The 22,272-nt window shown below is 38.0% G+C and overlaps 2 protein-coding genes and 2 non-coding genes across 4 annotated transcripts; 3 read left to right on the top strand and 1 right to left on the bottom strand.

Annotated features, from left to right (window-relative positions):
- Positions 1–83: 83 nt before the first annotated feature.
- On the bottom strand, positions 84–4,544 carry LOC113513724 (presequence protease, mitochondrial). The gene is made up of 2 exons (XM_026897707.3): positions 4,371–4,544; positions 84–3,981 (listed from the first exon to the last, which is right to left on the bottom strand). The coding sequence occupies exon 2, from the start codon at positions 3,951–3,953 to the stop codon at positions 909–911; it is 3,045 nt and encodes a 1,014-aa protein (XP_026753508.2). The 5' UTR covers positions 3,954–3,981; positions 4,371–4,544; the 3' UTR covers positions 84–908.
- A 222-nt stretch (positions 4,545–4,766) lies between these two features.
- On the top strand, positions 4,767–22,106 carry LOC113513725 (nucleolar GTP-binding protein 1). The gene is made up of 15 exons (XM_052898240.1): positions 4,767–4,924; positions 5,012–5,164; positions 5,686–5,807; positions 8,592–8,727; positions 9,377–9,478; positions 11,017–11,109; positions 13,320–13,469; positions 14,396–14,553; positions 15,660–15,798; positions 17,364–17,544; positions 18,231–18,340; positions 19,272–19,390; positions 20,296–20,429; positions 21,346–21,527; positions 21,899–22,106. Exons 1-15 carry the CDS (start codon positions 4,877–4,879, stop codon positions 22,052–22,054), a joined length of 1,983 nt encoding a protein of 660 aa, XP_052754200.1. The 5' UTR covers positions 4,767–4,876; the 3' UTR covers positions 22,055–22,106.
- On the top strand, positions 7,368–7,501 carry LOC113513727 (small nucleolar RNA SNORA16B/SNORA16A family). Its single transcript, XR_003402167.2, has one exon. It is a non-coding gene; the product is annotated as a small nucleolar RNA SNORA16B/SNORA16A family (small nucleolar RNA).
- On the top strand, positions 10,376–10,509 carry LOC113510997 (small nucleolar RNA SNORA16B/SNORA16A family). The gene has a single exon (XR_003402104.1). It is a non-coding gene; the product is annotated as a small nucleolar RNA SNORA16B/SNORA16A family (small nucleolar RNA).
- Positions 22,107–22,272: the final 166 nt, after the last annotated feature.

The following is a 22,272-nucleotide window of genomic DNA, read 5'->3' as shown; positions in this document are numbered from 1 at the left end:
TAGCAGACTATTATTCTCTTGTAGAAAGAAACCAATGTATATTGGGTAGTTATGACGTCGAGCGCCACGTGCTATTAAAACTATTATTAGAATAATATAACGTTTATTAATAACAGTCTCTTTTATACTCCTAAATAAATATAGTTTAGTTATTTACTAATAACTAAACTATATTTATTTCGGTACTCCGAAACTAAAGTACGGGATATTAACTTTACAAGATAACGCGACAAACCAATTACAATATTATTAGTCTACATATAGCAGTAATCAAAAATTCATGTTCTTAATCATTGCAATTTTATGAATCTGGAGAATTCTTTAAAGAGATAAATCCAGGGTTATATTCACAGACACAAGTTTTACACAGGTCTTTGCATTTTATCCATTACTCTTTATGAGGAATGATTACGCTTTTAGCTATGAAACGAAACCGAACAATCAGACAAGGCTTTATAATTTACCAAAAACCCTTTGAGCAAATGGCCAATAAATAAATAAAAAATGTATACAATTCAATCTCCCAAATACGGCAGAATAAGTGGATATAAAGGGCATAACGCGACGCGTTCGGTTCCTTCGACACAATGCGTTCACCTTTACAAAGATGTTTTAAACTAAATCCGTCACTGAATAAACTTATATACTCGCACATTACTGAAGTAAGTTATCGTAAAATATATGAATAATACTATATACATCGAAACGTACAGTAAACTTCGCCTTTAGTTGCAGTAACTTCTAATATATCTTGTAACTGAGCAAGTTTTCTTGCAGCTTCTAAATTTTTAAAAGTTTTTGACCATAAAGATTTACTGAGCACAGTAAGTTGGAAAACAGAAGCTGATCATGACTAGTCTAAAACTCTAAGCGTCTAATGTAGTATGCAGATTAGAGAATACCAAATCCTACTGTTGCGGCCCACTTAACTTTTCCCAAACTTCATTGCTTTGTCCCAAATCAGCGGCGCCTTCGCCAATCACACATTTTCCATACCATTTATCTACAGACAAATATTTCTTGCAAACATCCACCAAATCTTCCTTTTGCACTGCCAAAACTCGTTCTCTTTGTGTCTGCCAAATATCATATGATAATCCATAGAGGAAGAGATCAACTCCTTTCATGTATTCTGCGACTGGTTGATCCATCTGTTGCAAAATAGACAATTTCGCTTCAAATAAGTTTTGATCATCAACTAAACTTGTGTTCTTTGCCATCCAATCCGCTGTTTTGTCGAAAACGTCCAAAGTTACTTTGGAATTTGGATCTCTGTAAGAATAAAAGTTAAAAACTCCATCCATTGTAAGTGTAGCTCCTCCGCCGTATGCCCCGTTTTGCTCCCTAACAATTGGGTGCAAATATTTTGAACTTAAAAATCTAGACAAAACACGCAACTTCGCAAAATCTGGATCTGTGTATGCTACAGTTGGAATTACTTTAGCGCAGAAATTAACCGGTATGTTCATTGAAATATGAATGCCCCGATTTTCTTTGGGCATGTTTTTACTGTCGGTCCAATTAATACGATTTAAATCTTTACTCTCATCGCCATTGCATAAATCTATGCAAAATTTGTCGAGTATTTTGTGAATATCTTTATTAGTATTACAGTAATGGAATGCAGCTCTCAAATTATTGCCTTTTAGAACTTGATTCGCTATTTCATTGACTATGGACTGTATCTGATCGATTTTGTAGTTCTTCTGCACCTCCTGCATGGTCATAACGTGATGCAATCCCAATAAACCTTCTTTGCATTGGTCTACTGAGGAGATCAGTGACCTAGCTGCTTGCATGGCGTATGTATGACCACTGTCTATGACGCCGCTAGTCAACGATGAGCAATAATTAGTGAGTAACATTGTCATTCTTTCGCTGTTCTCAAAATTAGGTTTGTTGAAAATCTCAGACCAAATATCCAGCATTTTTGGCAGATTTTCGTCAAGGCAATGACTGCTGATCAAAACACCTTGCTCATACTGCTCTTGTTGACCAATATGTTCAGTTATATGTGTGGTGAAACCCAACCCAGAAGTAGTCTTGCTAACATGTTTGTCAAAATCTCTGTAATTATATGATTTTGTGTCAAATTTGTCTAAAATATAGTTGAAAAATGGCAAAAGCTGCCTTTGTTTCTCATTTAGACATTCTGTTCCAAGAACACCTTTGAAATACGTCACTCCATTCGTATTGGCTTCACAAAGCTGAAGAGGTATAGTTTCTGACACAGTATGCTTTAATGGTGGAGCAGTTTTGTTCAGAGTGATTTCATCAATTTTCAAACATGGGAGAGCATCTAGATTCTCAACTTTCTTTTGTGCTTCTGAAAGTGCCAATCCATCATGATATATCCTTTCTTTGTCTTCATTTGTCAATGCCTTCACTTTAGACTGCAATAGTTTAGCTTCTGCTTCATTGAAAATATCATCAAATTTAGGATCAGGCTGCATAGTCATTATCAGTTTATGATTGTTTGATAGGAAGTATCTTTCAATTACATCTTTTACATAGACAGGATTCATAAGATCTGTTTTTAATTTATTAAGTAAATCATTCACTTTTAACGCATTCAAAATCGGTCCATTATGATTCCAAAGTGGCATTAGATTGAATAGGACATTTAACCCGAATTTAGGCGATTGATGCTTGATTGACAGCTCAAAACCATGCAGAACACTTTCAATGTGATCCTTATCAAAACCTCTAACAAATATATCTTCAAGAGTTTGATTTGCAATCTTTTCTACTGTTTCAAATTTAGATTTTTCAACATCTCTCAATCCAATTACAAATAATGTGTCTCTAATTTGATTATCATAACCAGTTAATGAATTGTAACCTCCTGATATGTTCTTCTCAATCAGACTCTTGTAGAAAGCTGAATTTGGTCCAATAATCATTAATTCAGCTAATGCTGTTAACATGAAAGTTTCATATATGTTTGTAATGTCAGACATTATATATCCAATGGCGATTTGATTCTGTTTTTCTATTGGTCCACCATATTGGTCTAGTCTACACGGGATAACTGCACGCTTTGGTGATTTCCACCTTTCTTGTGGTGGCACTATTGTATTTTTAGGATCCAAATAGTCATATTTGCTTAAATATGATTCATTTACAAACTTCAAGTTTGCTTCAAGTGGAAAATTACCATAGGAATATATTCTAGCATTACTGGGATGGTAGTGTGTAGCATGGAATTTTTTTAAATGCTCATGTGTCAACTCCGGAATGCACAATGGGTCTCCACCTGATACATAACCATATGTACCTTTAGGTAGTATAGTGTTCATGAACTTTTGACCGAAAAGTGAGCTAGTTTCAGAAAATGCTCCTTTCATTTCATTGTAAACAACACCTTTAAATTGTAACTCTGATTTTTTATCCTCTAACTTTGTATGTTCTAATCTCCAACCTTCTTGTAAAAAATCTAACCTAGACAGATTTGGTTTGAAAACTGCATCTAAATAGACTTTTTGTAAATTCCTATAATCAACCTCATTTTGCGAAGAGAATGGATAAAAAGTGTAGTCTGGGCCAGTGAGTGCATTCATAAAAGTTGCAAGTGACCTATTCAGCATTTTAAAGAATGGATCTCTTACTGGATACTTTTCTGAACCACATAATACTGTATGTTCTAAAATATGAGGAGTCCCCATAGAATCTAATGGCGTTGTACGGAATCCCACTGAAAAAACATTGTTAGTGTCTTCTCTCTCTAAATGCAAATATTCTGTTTTAGTTTTTTCATGTATTAAAAAGTATGCAGTGATATTATACTCGTTTATATGTTCAATCTCTGAGCAAAGGAAACCATGTACAGATTTTCCGGGCTGTATATTTTTTGCGTGGGATTCCTTCTTCTTTAGAATGCTTCCACTGTATTGTCTCGTATAAGGTAAGTGTCGAAGCCTCATCCATCCTTGATTATGAAGTCTTGAATACATTTTTCTTTTTATAATGTCCACAACGCTCCTGGAAGTACACACAACACTCACTATTTTAACAAAATAGATGAAATGGATCTTCTAGGTAACATTAAGTGTAATGGTTAAAATACTGATGACCATCCTAACGGTATAACCACAAACATGTAACATGTTCTTATACATATCTTTGTAAAAATAAATATTTACAGAAAATACATCCTACATTTTTCACTCAAAGTTCCGCAGTTTTATAAAATTAGCAACTTAAAAAATTATAAGTAATATTGAAAATTTAAATAATTTATTATGTAAAATAAAGAACCGATTCTAAACTTAATTTTTTAACAAATATTTTGGTGTAATTTAATAATAATTTACATTCAAGATGAATGTATGGAGAAAACAAATGAAATGTGATGCAACTTTGATACTTACAGAATGTTGTGTAATATAGGCAATTCAATTTTTTATGCAGAAATATAATAATCTTGGGTATTAATTTGCGAAAATTAACAAAATTATCACATATATATCATTTTTAAAGCCGAATCCTAACCTCAGAAAATAGTAGATACGATCTAATTTCATGAATGACAGCGATGACATTGACACTACTGATGACAATCCATAGATTAATGGAAAGAACAATTCCGAATCCTTTGGTCGATTTTGAAATTGAGACGCGATTTCTCCACAGGCGTTTCTCTAAACTAATCTAATAATTTAATTTAGATATATTTAAAAAATCGATAGATCGCTATATGTGCATAGTTATTTTAGATCGTTAGTTATGGAAAAAATGTAACTGACATTATGAAGACTGACATTTGAGATAGAATGACAAGTGTACGACGTTCCTTTTTCTCTTTAAAACACGTGTTTACGTGATGCACTCGTTTAGAGTGTTTATTTTAACTAAATAGTTATAAAATTAATTCAAAATGAGTTTATACAACTTCAAAAAGATCGCCGTAGTGCCTACGGCTAAGGTAAATATATAAAAGTTATTAAACACTGCTATGAAATTTTTCTTTTAATATTTGTTCCAATATAACCTGTTACACATTATCTTTCAGGATTTTGTCGACATAATATTGTCGAAGACACAAAGGAAAACACCAACGGTGATACATAAGCACTATAAGATATCCAGGATACGTGCATTTTACATAAGAAAAGTTAAATTCACACAACAAAACTTTCACGATCGGTTATCACGGATTATACAGGTATCTTCTTTTATATTTACAATTTAAAGTTTCAAGATAAACTTTTAAATTATTTAAATAATATTATAGTAAACATACAAATAATTTTACACACTCTCCCACACACATACATTCAAATACACACAGGGAGCACATTATTTCACAATTTTCATTATTACCAATAGTTATAATTAGATGAATTAACTTTATATAAAATCAACATTCTATTTGTAGCACTAAAAATTTTGCTGAACTAATATTATACTATGTAATGAGGGTTGAGCGCTGTTGTCTGAGATACAGGTTTTATAACCTAGTTCAGACACAGATGTTTAAACTGATAACTGATCTTCTTTTTTAAGCTGTAATGAATATTAATCACTATATATTTAGTGCTTTAGTTCATTTATAGTCTATGAAATACATTTTTGTATTAAATACCAGTATGTTTACTTCCTGATGAATATGTCACATAACACCAGCTGGCCTGATCTCTCTCATATGATCTGCCATACAAATGTGTTTTTAATCTAAAATTTCAGGAGTTCCCAAAACTGGATGATGTTCACCCATTCTACGCCGACCTCATGAATGTGCTGTATGACAAGGACCATTACAAACTGGGTCTTGGTCAACTGAACACGGCCAGACATCTTATTGATACGTAAGTAATGCTATTTGTATGATGGTGGCGCCCTCTGGGGTGTAAGGAAATTGCTTTATATGAATCATAACAGTTAGTATTCATTTCATATAATCCATAGATAAAATTAATTTAATCCATAGATAATCTTTAATATTATGACATATTTATATATTATTATTTTAAAAACCTGTTAAAACCTAGATAATAAACACAGAAGCAATTCTCTTTTTAATCTGAGAGTGTTGCGGTTATGAATGCACCAATTGGTAGTTCAAAATTGTTTGCAATAATTTTGTTACTTCTAAACCAGTTTTACTAATCATTTTTCTAGATTTTTTATTTAATATACAATCAATAACATTAAAAATATTTATAGAAAAACAATAATATGAACTAGATTAAGACCCAGACATGGGTACACACAACATGGTTGAAGAATTTAAAAATTGATAAGGAAGTTATACCATGCAGTCTCATATTAATTGTACATACTATATACTCACTAAAATATATCTTTTTGTCGCACTGAATCTATTATACTGGGAAGACATTAGCAGACTAACTTTTTTTTAAATTACCCACTTTAATACATGACAGTATGCAAAACTTTAAATTAGGATATTGTTCTTTTACCCCCTTATTCAGAAAAACTTTAAATCTATCATAAACACATTTTAAGTATTGAAGTGTTTTGTCTTTTTCTATTGCACTGAATTCTTAATATGAAAAAAGTAATAAAACAATAATTATAATAGGTCTGTAGAAGGTTTTAGTTTTTAATGAATGAATGAATGAGTATATTTGCATTATACAATATAGAAAATAAGCAAGACACTTTATAAACACAACGATACAATTGTATAAGTACAATAAGGCGGTCTTATTGCTGAGAGCAATCTTTTCAAGACAACCTTAGGGTAATGGACTAATTGTTGTACATGTATATATACATACATATATATATATGTATATATATATATATACATATATATATATATATATATATATATATACATATATATATATATATATACATATATATATATGTATATATATATATATATATATATATATATGTATATATATACATATATATATATGTATATATATATATATATATATATATATATATATATATATATACATAAAAATGAGGATCGAGTTCTACACCTGTCTGTAGGCTAACTTAATATGAATTGTGATAAAATATATTAAATTAGATATAAAATTGCATAATAGTAATGCCCATTTGATGTGATTTTAAACTTATTACAATCACATTACATCCAAAGTCAGTCTGCAGTTTGTGTCTAAGCTAAATTATTGCTCATGTGTAAACCAAGTGCAGGTTGTGTATAATTCAAATGTATGTTGTGTGTAAGCCAAGTGCAGGATGTGTGTAAATTAAGTGCAATTTATGTATAAACTAAGGGTTGTATGTAAGTCAAGTGCAGGTTGTAAGTGAAGTATAGGTTGTGTGTAAGTCAAGTGCAGGTTGTATGTAAACCAAGTGTACTGTGTGTAAACTAAGTGCAGTTTATGTGTAAACTAGGTACTATTTGTATGTAAAAATAAAAATTAAGGCCCATTCGAAGCTGAGCGCGATCCATATATCGCGCTTCAGTCAAACTGCGGCCCATAGTGAACTTTGCCGATATGGTCGCACGTGCGTGCTGTACGCAGACTGTGCATTACCCACGGCAAATACAAATAAGTTATACTTAATAAGTGAATTTGGAGTGCTATAGGTCAACTTATATTTCTAGCAATGGGGCAGTTCCTCCCCATTACTAATCATTCTCGCTCAACCTACCCACCCCATGAATGACTCATGAAAAAGGGGAAAGGATTACTAGTAATTGGGATTAGCGACAATATATCTTAGGCCGACCATCATGCGGTCTCCTCTGGAAACTATCTTAGTTAATTCTTGCTATAATAGCAATATGCACACCAGTAAGAGATGATAAGTGAGGATGAGTGACCTATCATCACTTGTTGGTATGCCGTCGGCATATACCTACCATTAACCCAGATGCGATTACCATTCCATTTTGCTAAAATAAAAAAAAAGGTCCTGTGTGAAGATATCATAGATACATAGAAGGATGACGAGAGTTTAATGAACTTACTGTGTTTGTTGCTACTGGCGATTGTTTCATTTTCTCCATGTATCATGGGTACTGTTTGCGATCATTCGAAAATTGACCTCCTTTAGAAAAATAAAAAATAAATATTCGAGTTCTCTATATTTCAAGTTCTTTTGTTAGATTGCTCATGCTTCTTCTAGGAGTCACAAATAAGACGCCATCCTCTTTGTTTGCCTTCTATTAAAATATTTCTCCATGTAACGGATATCATGCGTATCGTATATATAATGTATGTCATGCATATCATGTATGTCGTGGACATAATGTATGTCAAGGATGTCATAGATATCATGTATGTCATGAACATAATGTATATCAAGGATGTCATGGATATATTGTGGTTGTAATGTATGTCACGGATATCATGTATGTCGTGGACATAATGTATATCAAGGATGTCATGGATATATTGTGATTGTAATGTATGTCATGGATATCATGTATGTCGTTGACATAATGTATATCAAGGATGTCATGGATATATTGTGGTTGTAATGTATGTCACGGATATCATGTATGTCGTTGACATAATGTATATCAAGGATGTCATGGATATATTGTGGTTGTAATGTATGTCACGGATATCATGTATGTCGTGGACATAATGTATTTCACAGATATCATGGATATAATAGATGTTTTAACGTTCCAGCGTGGCAAAAGACTACGTCCGGCTACTGAAGTACGGCGACTCGCTGTACCGATGCAAGCAGCTGAAGCGCGCGGCGCTCGGTCGGATGGCCACCATCATGAAGCGGCAGGCCGCCAATCTCACATACTTGGAACAGGTGAACAATAATTATGAATTTATACAATTGTCGAACTGTGGGACAATGTTAACATTTAGATTTACGTATTGTATGATTTATAGTTTATAATCATTACCATATCAGCCTATAACTGTCCATTGCTGAACATTAGTACCTTCCCTATTGGGTGTTTTGCTAGTAGTTGCCACGTTTGGCAGGCGGATTGGCAACCACAGTTAGACTTTACAGATGTTTTAATAGGGACGCTGCTGCCCCTCTTGCTTGAGCTCGCCCTCTTAGTCAGTAGTTGCCACGTTTGACAGGCAGATTGCTAATTGGCAACCGCAGTTAAGCAACATAAGCCTCCTCCTTATGGTTGCTAGTAGTTGCCACGTTTGGCAAGCGGATTGGCAACTGCAGTTAAGCTTTGGTGCTGTTTTAAGAGGGACGCTGCTGACCATTTCTCGACCATTAAGTCTCTTAGTCGCGTCTTACGACACTCATAGGATAGGAAGGGGTGGCTTATTCTATGCTGGGACCACGCGGCTATATAGTGTATAATAGATGATGAAAATTATACTGGCTTGGGGGCTCTATCACTTCTAACACGCTGTCTTACAACTTCACCTTCCGATGGTCCCATCTTCGACCATTTATAACCGAGTGCATTTTCGTTTATTCGTTGCAGGTGCGCCAACACTTGGCTCGGTTGCCCTCCATCGACCCCTACACGCGCACAATCATCATCTGCGGCTTCCCCAACGTTGGCAAGTCCAGCTTCATCAACAAGGTATGAAATATTTATGATATATTTTGCCATGATATATATATATATATATATATATATATATATATATATATATATATATATATATATATATATATATATATATATGTTTTTTAACCGGCGAGCGTATATGAAAAGATTGATGAATGTGGAAGGAGCGAAAGAGGTCTGTTTGAATTGAAGCATTTGGCGTTCCATTGTTTCTGCCTACCCTAATGGGAGACAGGCGTGACAGATATGTATGTATGTTTACGCCTTAGATTATATATATATAAAGTATCTCCATACAAATGCTTCGAGAAAAGTAGGTCAACTTTTTCGTACATTTTTGTGTGATATATAGTTATGAGTGATTCCTTTATAACTTCTATATTTATTTTGTCTTATAATTTCTGCGTCTTTTTAATGCGTAAACACTCATTTCATTTATTAAATAATTAAATATAGAAACGTCAAGATACATTGTGTATGTAAGTATATAGAACACTGATAAAAATCGAGTCGTCTAATTTGACAATTATCTGACAAAAAGTTGATCCGTTTTTGAGACTTGACCAATCAATTTTTTTATTCAACTTAAATTGGCAAACAAGCTGACGGCCCACCTGATGGAAAGTGGTAACCGTCGCCTATAGACATGAGCGGTACCGTGGTCATAACAGAGTATACTGTTTCACCCATGATACTCCACATACGTTACTATTGTTGAGGACTCAGGTGTTATTCCTCTGTATCTTGTAAATTTACTACCATATCCCACCCTTCAAACCGAAACACCGCCATGCAAACATAACTGCTTCACGGTAGAAACACAAATGGGACAGAGGTGCCCAAGCAATCGACTTTTGTACAGTCTCCCTCTGATAAAAATGTATTGCTGTATATACGTAAACATACATATTAAGGCCCATTCGAAGCTGAGCGCGGTCCATATATCACGTTTCAGTCAAACTGTGGCCGACAGCGAACTTTGCCGATATGGTCGCACGTGCGTGCTGTACGCAAACGGTGCATTACCCACGGCAAATACAAAACTATCAGCCCACCTCAAAATCAAGAAGGATCCCTAATGTTTGTTACTTCATAACTCAGTCGGCAAGTCGGTTTGGGATTTTTTTTTGAGTTTCGTACCTTCAAAGCAAAATACACTACCCTTATAGGATCATTTCGTTCCATCTGTACGTCTGTCAACACCCTTTTTCTTAGGAACGCGTGGAGGTATCAAGTTGAAATTAATACCACATACTCAGGTCTGCAATCTCTTAAAGCGGTGAAAAAATCAAGCTTCTAAATCGACGCAATCAAACGATACGGCCGTTTATGTTACATTTATATCGCATATTTTGACATTCGCAAAGGAAATCAAAACCTATAGGGTACTTCCTGTTGACATAGAATCATGAAATTTGGCAAGAAGCAATGTCATGTAGCACAAGTAAAGGATAAAATCCGAAAACTATAAATTGTATAAGTTGTATAAAAAAAAAACTGGTTTAGTTAACCAGTTACTGATTTTTCATTAAATATTATACTTGTTACAGATTACCCGAGCCGACGTAGAGGTCCAGCCGTATGCGTTCACAACCAAAAGCTTGTACGTTGGACACACGGATTACAAATATTTAAGGTGGCAGGTGAGTGGTATATACATATAACTATGTTAACATGAAATTAATTTTTTATACAACTTAGAATGGCAAACAAGCTGACGGCCCACCTGATGGGAAGTGGTAACCGTCGCCTATAGACATGAGCAGTACCATGGACATAACAGAGTGTACTGTTTCGCCCATGATATCCTCCATGCGTTGCCTTTCCTGAGGACTCAGATGTTATGCCTCTGTACCCATGGTACATGGTTACATGGTAGAAAGTGGCCGTGGGCATCATATTGAACAATTTCTCTGAGCACAATCCGTTGTATAAGCGGTAAAACACGCAGAATGAGGCAAAATCTCTCCTAAGACTTAAGGGTTCGACACCGCTTGTAAACCTGTTAACACATGTTGCAACAGCCAAACTTGTTTATTTTAGTTGCTTTCATAAAATTAAGCCATGTGGTCCCAGCATAGAATAGGCTACCCCTTCCTTTCCCGTGGGTGTCGTATGAGGCGACTAAGGGAACTTAATAGTTGAGTTTTTTTTTTTTTTGATGGTTGAAAATGGTATGGTAACCCCGCCTGCGCTAACGGGATACGCTGGCGGAGCACCAGTGAAGGGTGATAGATGAGAATGAAAACAGGCCAGTTAGCCCATCATGATGAATTCATCAGGAATTAATCATGATAGTTTCCAGGGAGAACCGCGAGGAGGTCGACCTGGTTGGGTATATTGCTAGCAATGGGATTCTCAGCCTCCATTACATTCTATTTATGGTATGGGTTCAAGAGAGTCATTACGTCAGTGCTTTAAAGACTCAAATATCCTCACAGTTACTTCACAATACATTTATGAAAATATTATGTATACACGGAAGAACTTAGAGAGTTTTAAAAAACTCAAAGACTGTACAAGTAGAAACTTACGCAATATAAATAAGCTTATTTTACCTAAATGCCGTCTGCACAAAATCAGTAATTCATTCTATGGTAATTGCATAAGATTTTATAATAAACTGCCGGAATCTGCATTAAATCTGACAGAGAGGCAATTCAAATCTTATATTAAACAATTTTTATGTAAGAAAGCCTATTACAGGATAGACGAATTCATAGATGACAACATATCAAGTAAATAATTAGTTTATTAGCATACAACGTTATAATTTTATTTTCTCATTGCTTTCTTGATTTAATTGATTAATTTTAGAAATATGAAAGCGTAGCGGTTTTATGTATTAATTGCCGCATGCATTCTTATGTAAAATGTGAAAACTATAACTATCAGATGGCAATTGTGAGTAGCTTTGACGTGGTCTAGTATTTTGAGTAGTCATGCTCACTAAAATGTCCAGACTTGTGGCGGCGTGGTGGGCCGGGTCATTGGGCTCCCTAAAATATGGTCGAGCGCAGTGATGGCTGGCTCATCCGTCATACTCGTGAACGGGTGCTGCTTGTAGGGACTGGTCTGCTCTAATCACTATGACTGATTTCCTCTTATTAATTGTTTAACCAGTTGGTTATGTATTCAATATTTTTTTCTTTTTGAGTATTTAATTGAATTAGTGCTAATTGGTGGTTTGTATTCACACAATTAAACTTAAAAATGTAAAGTAATAATAAAAATATTTAAAAGAGCATCACGCAAGTTTCTTGCTCGTTCTTCTTGTGATGAGACAGCTTTCCGAACGAGCGGTAAATTAAAAAAAATGTAATGACTTTTCAAAAGTGCTTGAATGTAAGTTTATTTGAATAAATGATTTCTATTCTATTCTATTCTATTACTAACAATTCCTTTCCCCCCAATAGTTGAGAGTTGGGCAGCAGCTTCCCTCTTAAAACAACTCTAAAAGCCTGACTGTGGTTGCCAACCCGCTTGCCAAGCGTGGCAACTACTGGCCAAACCCCCTTTGATGAGGGCGACCAATGTTCAGCAGTGGACAGCTAACTGCTAAAGTCCGGAGGAAAAGGATTGCTAGCAATGAAGTTCGACAGCCCTTATTAGGTCGACCTCCACGCGCTTCCCCCTGGAAACCATCGTGAACAATTCTTGTTGAATTCGTCACGATGGGCTAACTGACCTACTTCATCCTCACCTATCATTCTTGACTGGTGCCCTGCCAGTGTATACCGATAGCGCGGGTGGTGTTACCATTCCATTATCGTCCATTTAAAAACGAAACTGCTAAAGTCCCTATACTATACGGAATAAATAAAGCTGTATTGTGTTTGTGTGGTGATGGCAGGTGATCGACACGCCGGGCATCCTGGACCATCCACTAGAGCAGCGGAACGTGATCGAGATGCAAGCAGTGACCGCGCTGGCGCACCTGCGCGCCGCCGTGCTGTACGTGCTCGACCCGTCCGAGCAGTGCGGACACTCGCTGCCCGACCAGGTCTCTACTCCTTTATTTTATACAACTTAGAATGGCAAACGAGCTGACGGTCCACTTGATGGAAAGTGGTAATTATCGCCTATAGATATGAGCAGTACCGTGGACATAACAGAGTATACTGTTTCGCCCACGATACCCCCCATGCGTTGCCATTCCTGAGGACTCAGGTGTTATTCCTCTGTACCCAGTACCCTTCAAACCGAAACACAGCCATGCAAACACAACTGCTTCACGGTTGAAACACGAATGGAACAGAGGTCCAGAGAGACCAAGCAATCGACTTTTATACAAAGTCGCTTCCTTCCACGCATTTGCATATATATAGCCCATGGGTGTCCGACTTGACTAGACCCAAGATCTACCATAATACCCCTGTGCGATCCACCATTTGCATACTTCTTGAAATCACAAATGAAACGACATAGTAAATTACACAACTATGCAGTATTGTAGTATTTTTTATTTTATTTTTGAATCGAAATAATTGATTTTATTACATTTAAAGTCGATTTTTTAGGGTTCCGTACCCCTTCATAGGAAAAACGAAACCCTTACAAGATCACTTCGTTGTCCGTGCAAAAAAATCTTCTAAATCGACGCAATTAAAAGATACCGCCGTTTATGTTACATTTATATCGCATATTTTGACATTCGCAAAGGGAATCAAAACCTATAGGGTACTTCCCGTTGACCTAGAATCATGAAGAAGCAACGTCATGTAGCACAAGTGAAGGAAAAAAATACCAAAACTGTAAATCTGTAGTTATTTTACAAAAAAAAAATTAAACTTGATGGTTTTATACAGAACCCTCGTTGCGCGAGTCCGACTCGCACTAAACCGGCTTTTTTTATAGGAAACAATCTTTAATTATATTTACGGTACTCTAAACGCTGGTCTTCAACTCAGACCTCACTGGTGGTTTCAGATATCGTTGCTGGAGAGTATAAAGCCGCTGTTCGTCAACAAACCGCTGATCGTGGTGCTGAACAAGATGGACGTGGTGCGGCCCGAGGACCTGGCCCCAGAGAAACGGGTCCTCATCGAGCAGCTGGAGCAGGCCTGCAGCGGGGGCAGCATGGTGGCGTGAGTGTCGTCACCATTATATTTTACTGCCAGCCATTTACAGTCTACTGGCGAACACAGGCCTTCCCTCATACGTGGGATTTTACCAGTAGTTGCCACGCTTAGCAGGCATGTTAGCTACCGTAGTTAGGCTTTTAGAGATGTTTTAATAGGGACGCTGCTGTCCATCCCTCGCCCTCTCTTAGTCGCCTCTTACGACACCCACGGGAAAGGAATGGGCTCCATTGATTTTTACTTGTTTTATGTATTTTGCTCTTTTTTTTTATACAACTTAGAATGGCAAACAAGCTGACGGTCCACCTGATGGAAAGTGGTAACCGTCGCATATAGACATGAGCAGTACCATGGACATAACAGAGTATACTGTTTCGCCCATGATACCCCCCAACGCATTGCCATTCCTGAGGACTCAGGTGTTATTCCTCTGTACCCAGTATCCTTCAAACCGAAACACAGCCATGCAAACACAACTGCTTCACGGTTGAAACGCGAATGGAACAGAGGTACCCAAGCAATCGACTTTTGTACAAAATCTCCCTCTTATATTTTTTATCCTTTCTTTTATCTCTTTACTGTATATGTCTGTTGTTATTTGCGTGCTGTAAGTAATGCAAGTAAATTGTCTATCATTTTTGTATGGCCAGAATATACTATTATTGCCCGCGGCTTCGTACGTTTAGTTTTTGAGGGTAGGTAAACACTTGACCTTTTTTCCCCCCCACCAATGTACGGAAGAACCCAAGATATTGAAGCGGTACTAACGTTATCCAAACCTGTGATACTGTGGTCAGTATAGTTGCGACAGCGTTAACATAATATTCCCGTGTGGTCCCGGAGTGGCCTATTCTACATAGGCCACTCCCTCCTTTCCTGTGGGTATCGTAAGACGCGACTAAGGTAGGGCGAGGGATGGGCAGCAGCGTCCCTCTTAAAACATTTACAAAACTTAACTGCGGTTGCCAATTTTCCTGCCAAGCGTGGGAATTATTGGCAACCCCAAGGTGGTTGCTTATGTTGAGCAGTGGAAAGTTAATGTGATGTTAATGACACTGTGATCAGTACAGTGGCAAAAGTCTACAGTGTTAACGTAATATTTAAATCAACAGTGGGACGAACAGCGAGCTGTCCAAGGTGCCTGTGATGAGAATGTCCACCATGACGGAGGAGGGAGTACAGGAGGTCAAGATCGAGGCCTGCGAGCGGCTGCTCGGCCACAGGGTCACAGAGAAAATGAGGACCAAGAAGGTGAGCTCACTGATTTACTTATTTGTTTTGTTTAATCTTTATTGGCCAATAAAATGTGGTACAAAAAGCGGACTTGAAGCTATAGGCATTAAGTCCGCCTTTACCAGTCAACCTTTAGGACATGCAAATATATTCGATGGCGGTTTAAAAATATAAAATTCTTTATATATATATTTTTTTTTATACAACTTAGAATGGCAAACAAGCTGACAGCCCACCTGATGGAAAGTGGTAACCGTCGCCTATAGACATGAGCAGTACCATGGACAATAACAGAGTATACTGTTTCACCCATGATACCACCCATGCGTTGCCATTCCTGATGAATAATGTGTTATTCCTCTGTACCCAGTAAATTCACGCCATATCCCACCCTTCAAACCGAAACACAGTCATGCAAACACAACTTCTTCACGGTTGATACATGAATGGGACAAAAGTACCCAAGCAATCGACTTTTGTACAAAGTCTCCCTCTGATACATTTCAGTGTACACCTATCCCCCGATTTACACGGTAGATACGTTCCTGAGAAAAACGTGTAAATCGAAAATTAAAAATTTTCAAGTCAAAACCGTGTAAATCGAAAAGCTTGCAGAAAATGCATAATTTTGCTATTTAACAGTTGTAATTTTTTTCAATATTTTTAGGTGTACACAGAAATAAAAATAAAATGCATTGACAGGTTAAAATATGTAATATATTACGGAAACACTGTTTTTTTATTTAATTACAATACATTAAACGATCCAAAGCGACCCAAAATTTCGATTTTAGTTTCTAAAGAAATAACTTTTCTTTTAACTTCTTTCGACATTATAAGCCTATAATTTTTTTTTTTTAATTTATGTTAATTTATAAAAATCTTAATTATGCACTCATTTGTAATTTACGAATATGAAAAATTAAATCTTTCTGACACTGTGAAACTTTCACTCAAATACAATTTTCCGTAGATAAAACTTTAATTTTATGCGAAGAAATACAGACACAGTGTGCATGTGCCGACTTAAGGTCATTCCCCGTGAGATGTGTACACCGCGCACGTGTTCAAACACAGTAGCATTTAGTAGAGTGCGATAAAAACAAAAAAAAAAACTTATTTGGAAAACCGTGTAAAAGCGAAAACATTTAAAACAAGTACCGTGTAAATCGCGGGATAGGTGTATATTATAAATTGCATACATATAAATATAATGAATTAATGTATATATTCATAAATAAATACACATACACGCACGCACATGCCTACGCGCACGCACACTCGCACACCAATCTCCGACCGCCATTTAGTCCACGCACGTTTTGCAAAACACGTTTCATGTGTGTTTTGTTGGCTTGGTATGGAAGGTTGTAGGATTTTTTTTTTTAGGTCGTGTACACAATTTCTTATACAGTGATTACACTAGGCTCGCAGGCCTGTATCGTAGTAGTCAGTGAATGGCTAATTTTGTTCATATTTATTGCCATTTACAGTCCGGTTCCTGTACAATTTTATCATTTAGGTACTCGACTTTTGCACTGTCATTTACATCGTATGATAGATATATGAATGTTGACTTGCAGGTGGACGGCATACTGAACCGGCTGCACGTGGCGGTGCCCACCCCCCGCGACAACAAGTCCCGGCCACCCGTCATCCCGCCCTCCGTGGCGCTCAAGAAGCAGCAGATGGCAGACAGGGAGGCCAGGAAACGGAAGCTCGAGAGGGAGATCGAGATCGAGATGGGAGACGACTACGTGCTGGGTCAGTTGGAATTATTCCTTTATTCATTATTTTTCTATTTTTGCGTTCTGGACTGACTGAAAAACTGTGTTGCACTACATTACGTTTCAACCGTGAAGCAGTTGTGTTTGCATGGCTGTGTTTCGGTTTAAAGGGTGGGATATGTCGTGAATTTACTGGGTATAGAGGAATAACATCTGAGTCCTCAGGAATGGCAACGCATGGGGAGTATCATGGGCGAAACAGTATACTCTGTTATGTCCATGTACTGCTTATGTCTATAGGCGACGGTTACCACTATCCATCAGGTGGGCCGTCTGCTTCACGGTTGAAGCACAAATGGGACAGGTATGTGAAATGTGAATGTGAAAAAGACTCCATTTTCCGCGCTTAGCCTCTCACTTGGGCCATTGTGCGTATGATGGGACAGAGGTGCCCAAGCAATCGACTTTTGTACAAAGTCTCCCTCCAGTGATGCATATTAACAATTAATTAAATAGGTTCCAAATTACAGTCAATTAATTGAGTCACATATTTAAACTTTAAAACGGTTAAAATATTCATTAACCGATTAAAAACATTTTTCTATTAGCCACCTTTTAAGTTTCCTTTTAAAGTGTGTAGTGTTTTCATAACGTCCGTTGGTTTAAGTTTTTAGTTTTTAGTTTAGTTTAATAATAATTTGTTTCTTTCTTACTTTCTTTCAGACCTCAAGAAGAACTACAGTGATATACCCGAGGATGAGCGTTACGACCCGATCCCAGAGTTTTGGGAGGGGCACAACATTGCCGATTACATAGATCCGGATATATTCAAGGTAGGTCACTTGTTGCGCTCCCATTATGTCCCGCTGTCTAGAACACTGATCTGTCTTCATAAGAGAAAGATACTAGTCCACTATTATCAGGGATTTGGATTTTTTAATGGATGATAATGGAATGGTAAACCCGTCTCCCGCTAATGATATACGCTGGCGAGGCACTAGTGAGAATTGTGATGAATGACACGTGAAATTCAGCACGGTAGGTTCCAGGGGGGACCACATGGAGCTCCACCTGACAGGGAATATAGTCCGCATTACTAACAATCCCCATCCCCTTCTGGACTATTATGTTTTTTTTTTTAATGGATGATAAGCCAGTGAAGGATGATAGGTGAGGATGAAGTAGGTCAGTTGGCCCATCGTGACGAATTCAACAAGAATTGTTCACGATAGTTTCCAGGGGGAACCACGTGGAGGTCGACCTAATGGGGCATATTGCTAGCAATGGGGCTGTCAAACTCCATTGCTAACAATCCCTTTCCCCCCGAACTATTATGTTATACCTGTATACCTTGTAATTTCACTGTTACTGTTATGTTTACCAGAGGGAGACTTTGTACAAAAGTCGATTGCTTGGGTTCCTCTGTCCCATTCGTGTTAGGAATAACACCTGAGTCCTCAGGAATGGCAACGCATGGGGGGTATCATGGGCAAACAGTATACTCTGTTATGTCCATGGTACTGCTCATGTCTATAGGAGACGGTTACCACTTTCCATCAGGTGGGCCGTCAGCTTGTTTGCCATTCTAAGTCGTATAAAAAAAAAAAATGTTATCACCCACCCTTCAAACTAGAACAGCTATGCGAACACAGCTGCTTCACAGCAGAAACACGAGTGGGACAGAGGTGTATACATACGAATGTTTATTGTACAGTCTCTCTCACTCTCTGGTATTGAGTTTACCTCTTATAATGTCTACCGTAGAAACTAGCAGAGATGGAGAAGGAAGAAGAGTTACGCGAAGCTGGCGGCATGTACGCTGTACCCAAAATAGAACTGGACCAGACCATGCTCGAGATACGGGACCTCGCCAGGCAGATACGGTGAGGGAACACACACATTACACAAACATACGCCCCGGCTGATGGTAATAAGATCCCTTAGTCGCCTATGATAGCTCCCACAGAGGGAGTGGCCCATTCTATATCGGGAACACACCGCAAAAAAAATGAACTAATTATGCAGAAAATGGCTACGTTATTTGGTTTGTCCATGTCCAGAATGAAGTGTGTATGTCTAATGTATGTGTTTGAGTGCGTGCGTGCATTCGTGCGTGCGTGCGTGCGTGCGTGCGTGTGCGTGCATGTAAGTGTAATTTTAACACTAAATATAAACTCTATTGGTATCTAGTATGTCATATATATAGAAAGAAATCAAAAATATATTTAGGGCGAGTGTTCTACCAGAGAAATTGAAGATTTTTTAGCAAGACAATAAGAGTTGAGTATAACAAAAAAAATTTAGAGTCCATAATACCGCTGCGCGTCCAGCTGTCAATATGGTTTCAGAGATGTTTTCTCCCACGAACACTCAGGTAATGGAATGAGCTCCCTGCCGAGGTTATCCCAAGAGACTACAGCATGGGGTTCTTCAAAAGGGGGGTAAAGAGGTTTCTTCAGGACCGGCGAGGCGCGCGTAATACCTCTGGTATTGTAGGCGATCATAGGCTACGGTAACCGCTTACCATCAGGTGGGCCGTATGCTTGTTTGCCACCACAGTGGTATAAAAAAAAATGGAAGGGTCAAGATTTTTTTTTTCAAATTTAATTTTCAAATCACGACATTTTTGTCCCATTAAATTTTATAACCAGCATTTTTAGATTGAATTCTTAGTTTCACGCACGACTATTGATTTCGATTTCATTTCGATTCCTGTATATACGTAGACCTATGGGAGACAGTAGTGAAATGTGTTAAATGCCACTTTACGACGCTACTCACGTTGCAGCAACAAGAAGGCGATCCTGAAGGACGAGTCGCGACTCACCAAGCAGTCGACCAAGCCAGTGATGCCGCGCACGTCGAGGGCTCGCGCCCGCGGACGTTCAGCGTCGCAGCTGCGCGACGAGATGGAGAAACTGGGTATGTATATATTTACAGGTGGATTTACAAACCTACCTATTGTTAGTAGTGGAAAGTTTAGTTCCCATTGCTATCCCTATCAGGTTGACCTCCATACTGTTCCCCTTGGAAACTATCGTGACTAATTTATCGTTGAATTCATCACAATTGGCTAACTGACCTGCCTTTTCATCCTCATCTGTCACCTCTCACTGGTGCCCCGCCATCGTATACCGATAGCGCAGGCGGGGTTATCATGCCATTTTTACCCATTAAAAAAAGCTAGCCTACCGATGGTCCGTGCACTTACCCAATTATGACGAAGCCAAAAGGAACTGTTATTTTTTTGTACTCCTTGTATATATGTTACTTTATGGGGTGAAAATGGAATGGTATCCCGCCTACGCTACTAATTGACGCTGGTAATTTAATTTATGCAACTTAGAATGGCAAACAAGCTGACGGCCCACCTGATGGAAAGTGGTAACCGTCGCCTATAGACATGAGCAGTACCATGAACATAACAGAGTATACTGTTTCGCCCATGGTACACCCCATGCATTGCCATTTCTAAGGACTCGGATGTTATTCCTCTGTACCCTGTAAATTCACTGCCATATCGCACATTTCAAACCGAGACACAGCCATGCAAACACAACTGCTTCACGGTAGAAACACGAATGGAACAGAGGTGCCCAAACAAACGACTTTTGTACAAAATCTAATGGGGTACCAGTGAGGGATGATAGGTGAGGATGAAAACAGGTCAGTTGGTCCATCGTGATGAATTTACTGTAAATTAACCGCGCAGGTTTCCAGGCATAGGCATATATTTACTTTATGTATGATTCACGCGGACATAGCCGCAGGATACACTAGTATCATTGTCTAAGTTAGTATAATGACTCTGTAACTTCACTACGTACTTGTTTCCCAGGCGTGGACATGTCGGACACGAAGGAGGCCCACTTCACCCGGAGCCGGTCGAAGTCGCGCGGCCGGTCCGCGTCCGGCCCGTCCGGCGCGTCCGGCCCGGCCGCCAAGCGTGCCCGGATGGATTCCCGCGTCCGGTCCGTCAGCCGACCCGCCCGGGACGAGCAGGGCGTCAAGGATGTCGCTGTAAGTTTTTTTTATTATAAAATACTAGGTTTTCCCCGTGACGAGGTCACGAGGGGATTTTGATAGTTCTACCCCCTTTATTATTATTTCAGCCGGTAACTATCCAAAACAAAACACAGCTGGAAATACAACTGCTTCCCCAACGGAAGAAACACGAATGGGACAGAGGTTGGCAACCGCAATCAACTTTTGTATGTTTTAAAGTCTCCTATGCTAAGTGATTATGGCGTCCCTATTCTTAATTTATATGGCAAAAAAACGATTACAACCAACAACGAGAACAAAGAACCACGGGTCAGTTAGTAATAATAATAAAAAACATCAAGTCGTTTAAAAATCGAATACATTTATTTTACTTTTTTTTTCCACAGATGCAAAAGAAAGCCAAGAAACTCGCCCACGTGGCCATCGCCAAGAAAACCAAGAAGATGGGTCTCAAAGGAGAAGCGGACAGGTTCATCGGAACCAAAATGCCCAAACATCTGTTCTCGGGCAAGCGCGGCGTCGGCAAGACGGAAAGACGATAATTTTTATATATATAAACGTAATATTTCGCGTAAATATATACTAAATACTGTTGTGTGTAGTTTTTATTAAACCTCGATACCAAACACGTAATTCTTAGGGTTCCGTACATCTAAAGGAATAACGGAACCTTCGTTGTCCATCCGTCCGTCTGTCAAGATCCTTTTTCTTAGGAACGCGTGGAGGTATGAAATTAAAATTAATATCATATACAACTTAG

The sequence above is a fragment of the Galleria mellonella genome, unplaced genomic scaffold, assembly GCF_026898425.1.
Source record: "Galleria mellonella isolate WM207_F2 unplaced genomic scaffold, CSIRO_AGI_GalMel_v1 utg424, whole genome shotgun sequence".
Lineage (NCBI taxonomy): Eukaryota > Metazoa > Arthropoda > Insecta > Lepidoptera > Pyralidae > Galleria > Galleria mellonella.
This window is presented reverse-complemented; position numbering and strand designations above follow the sequence as displayed.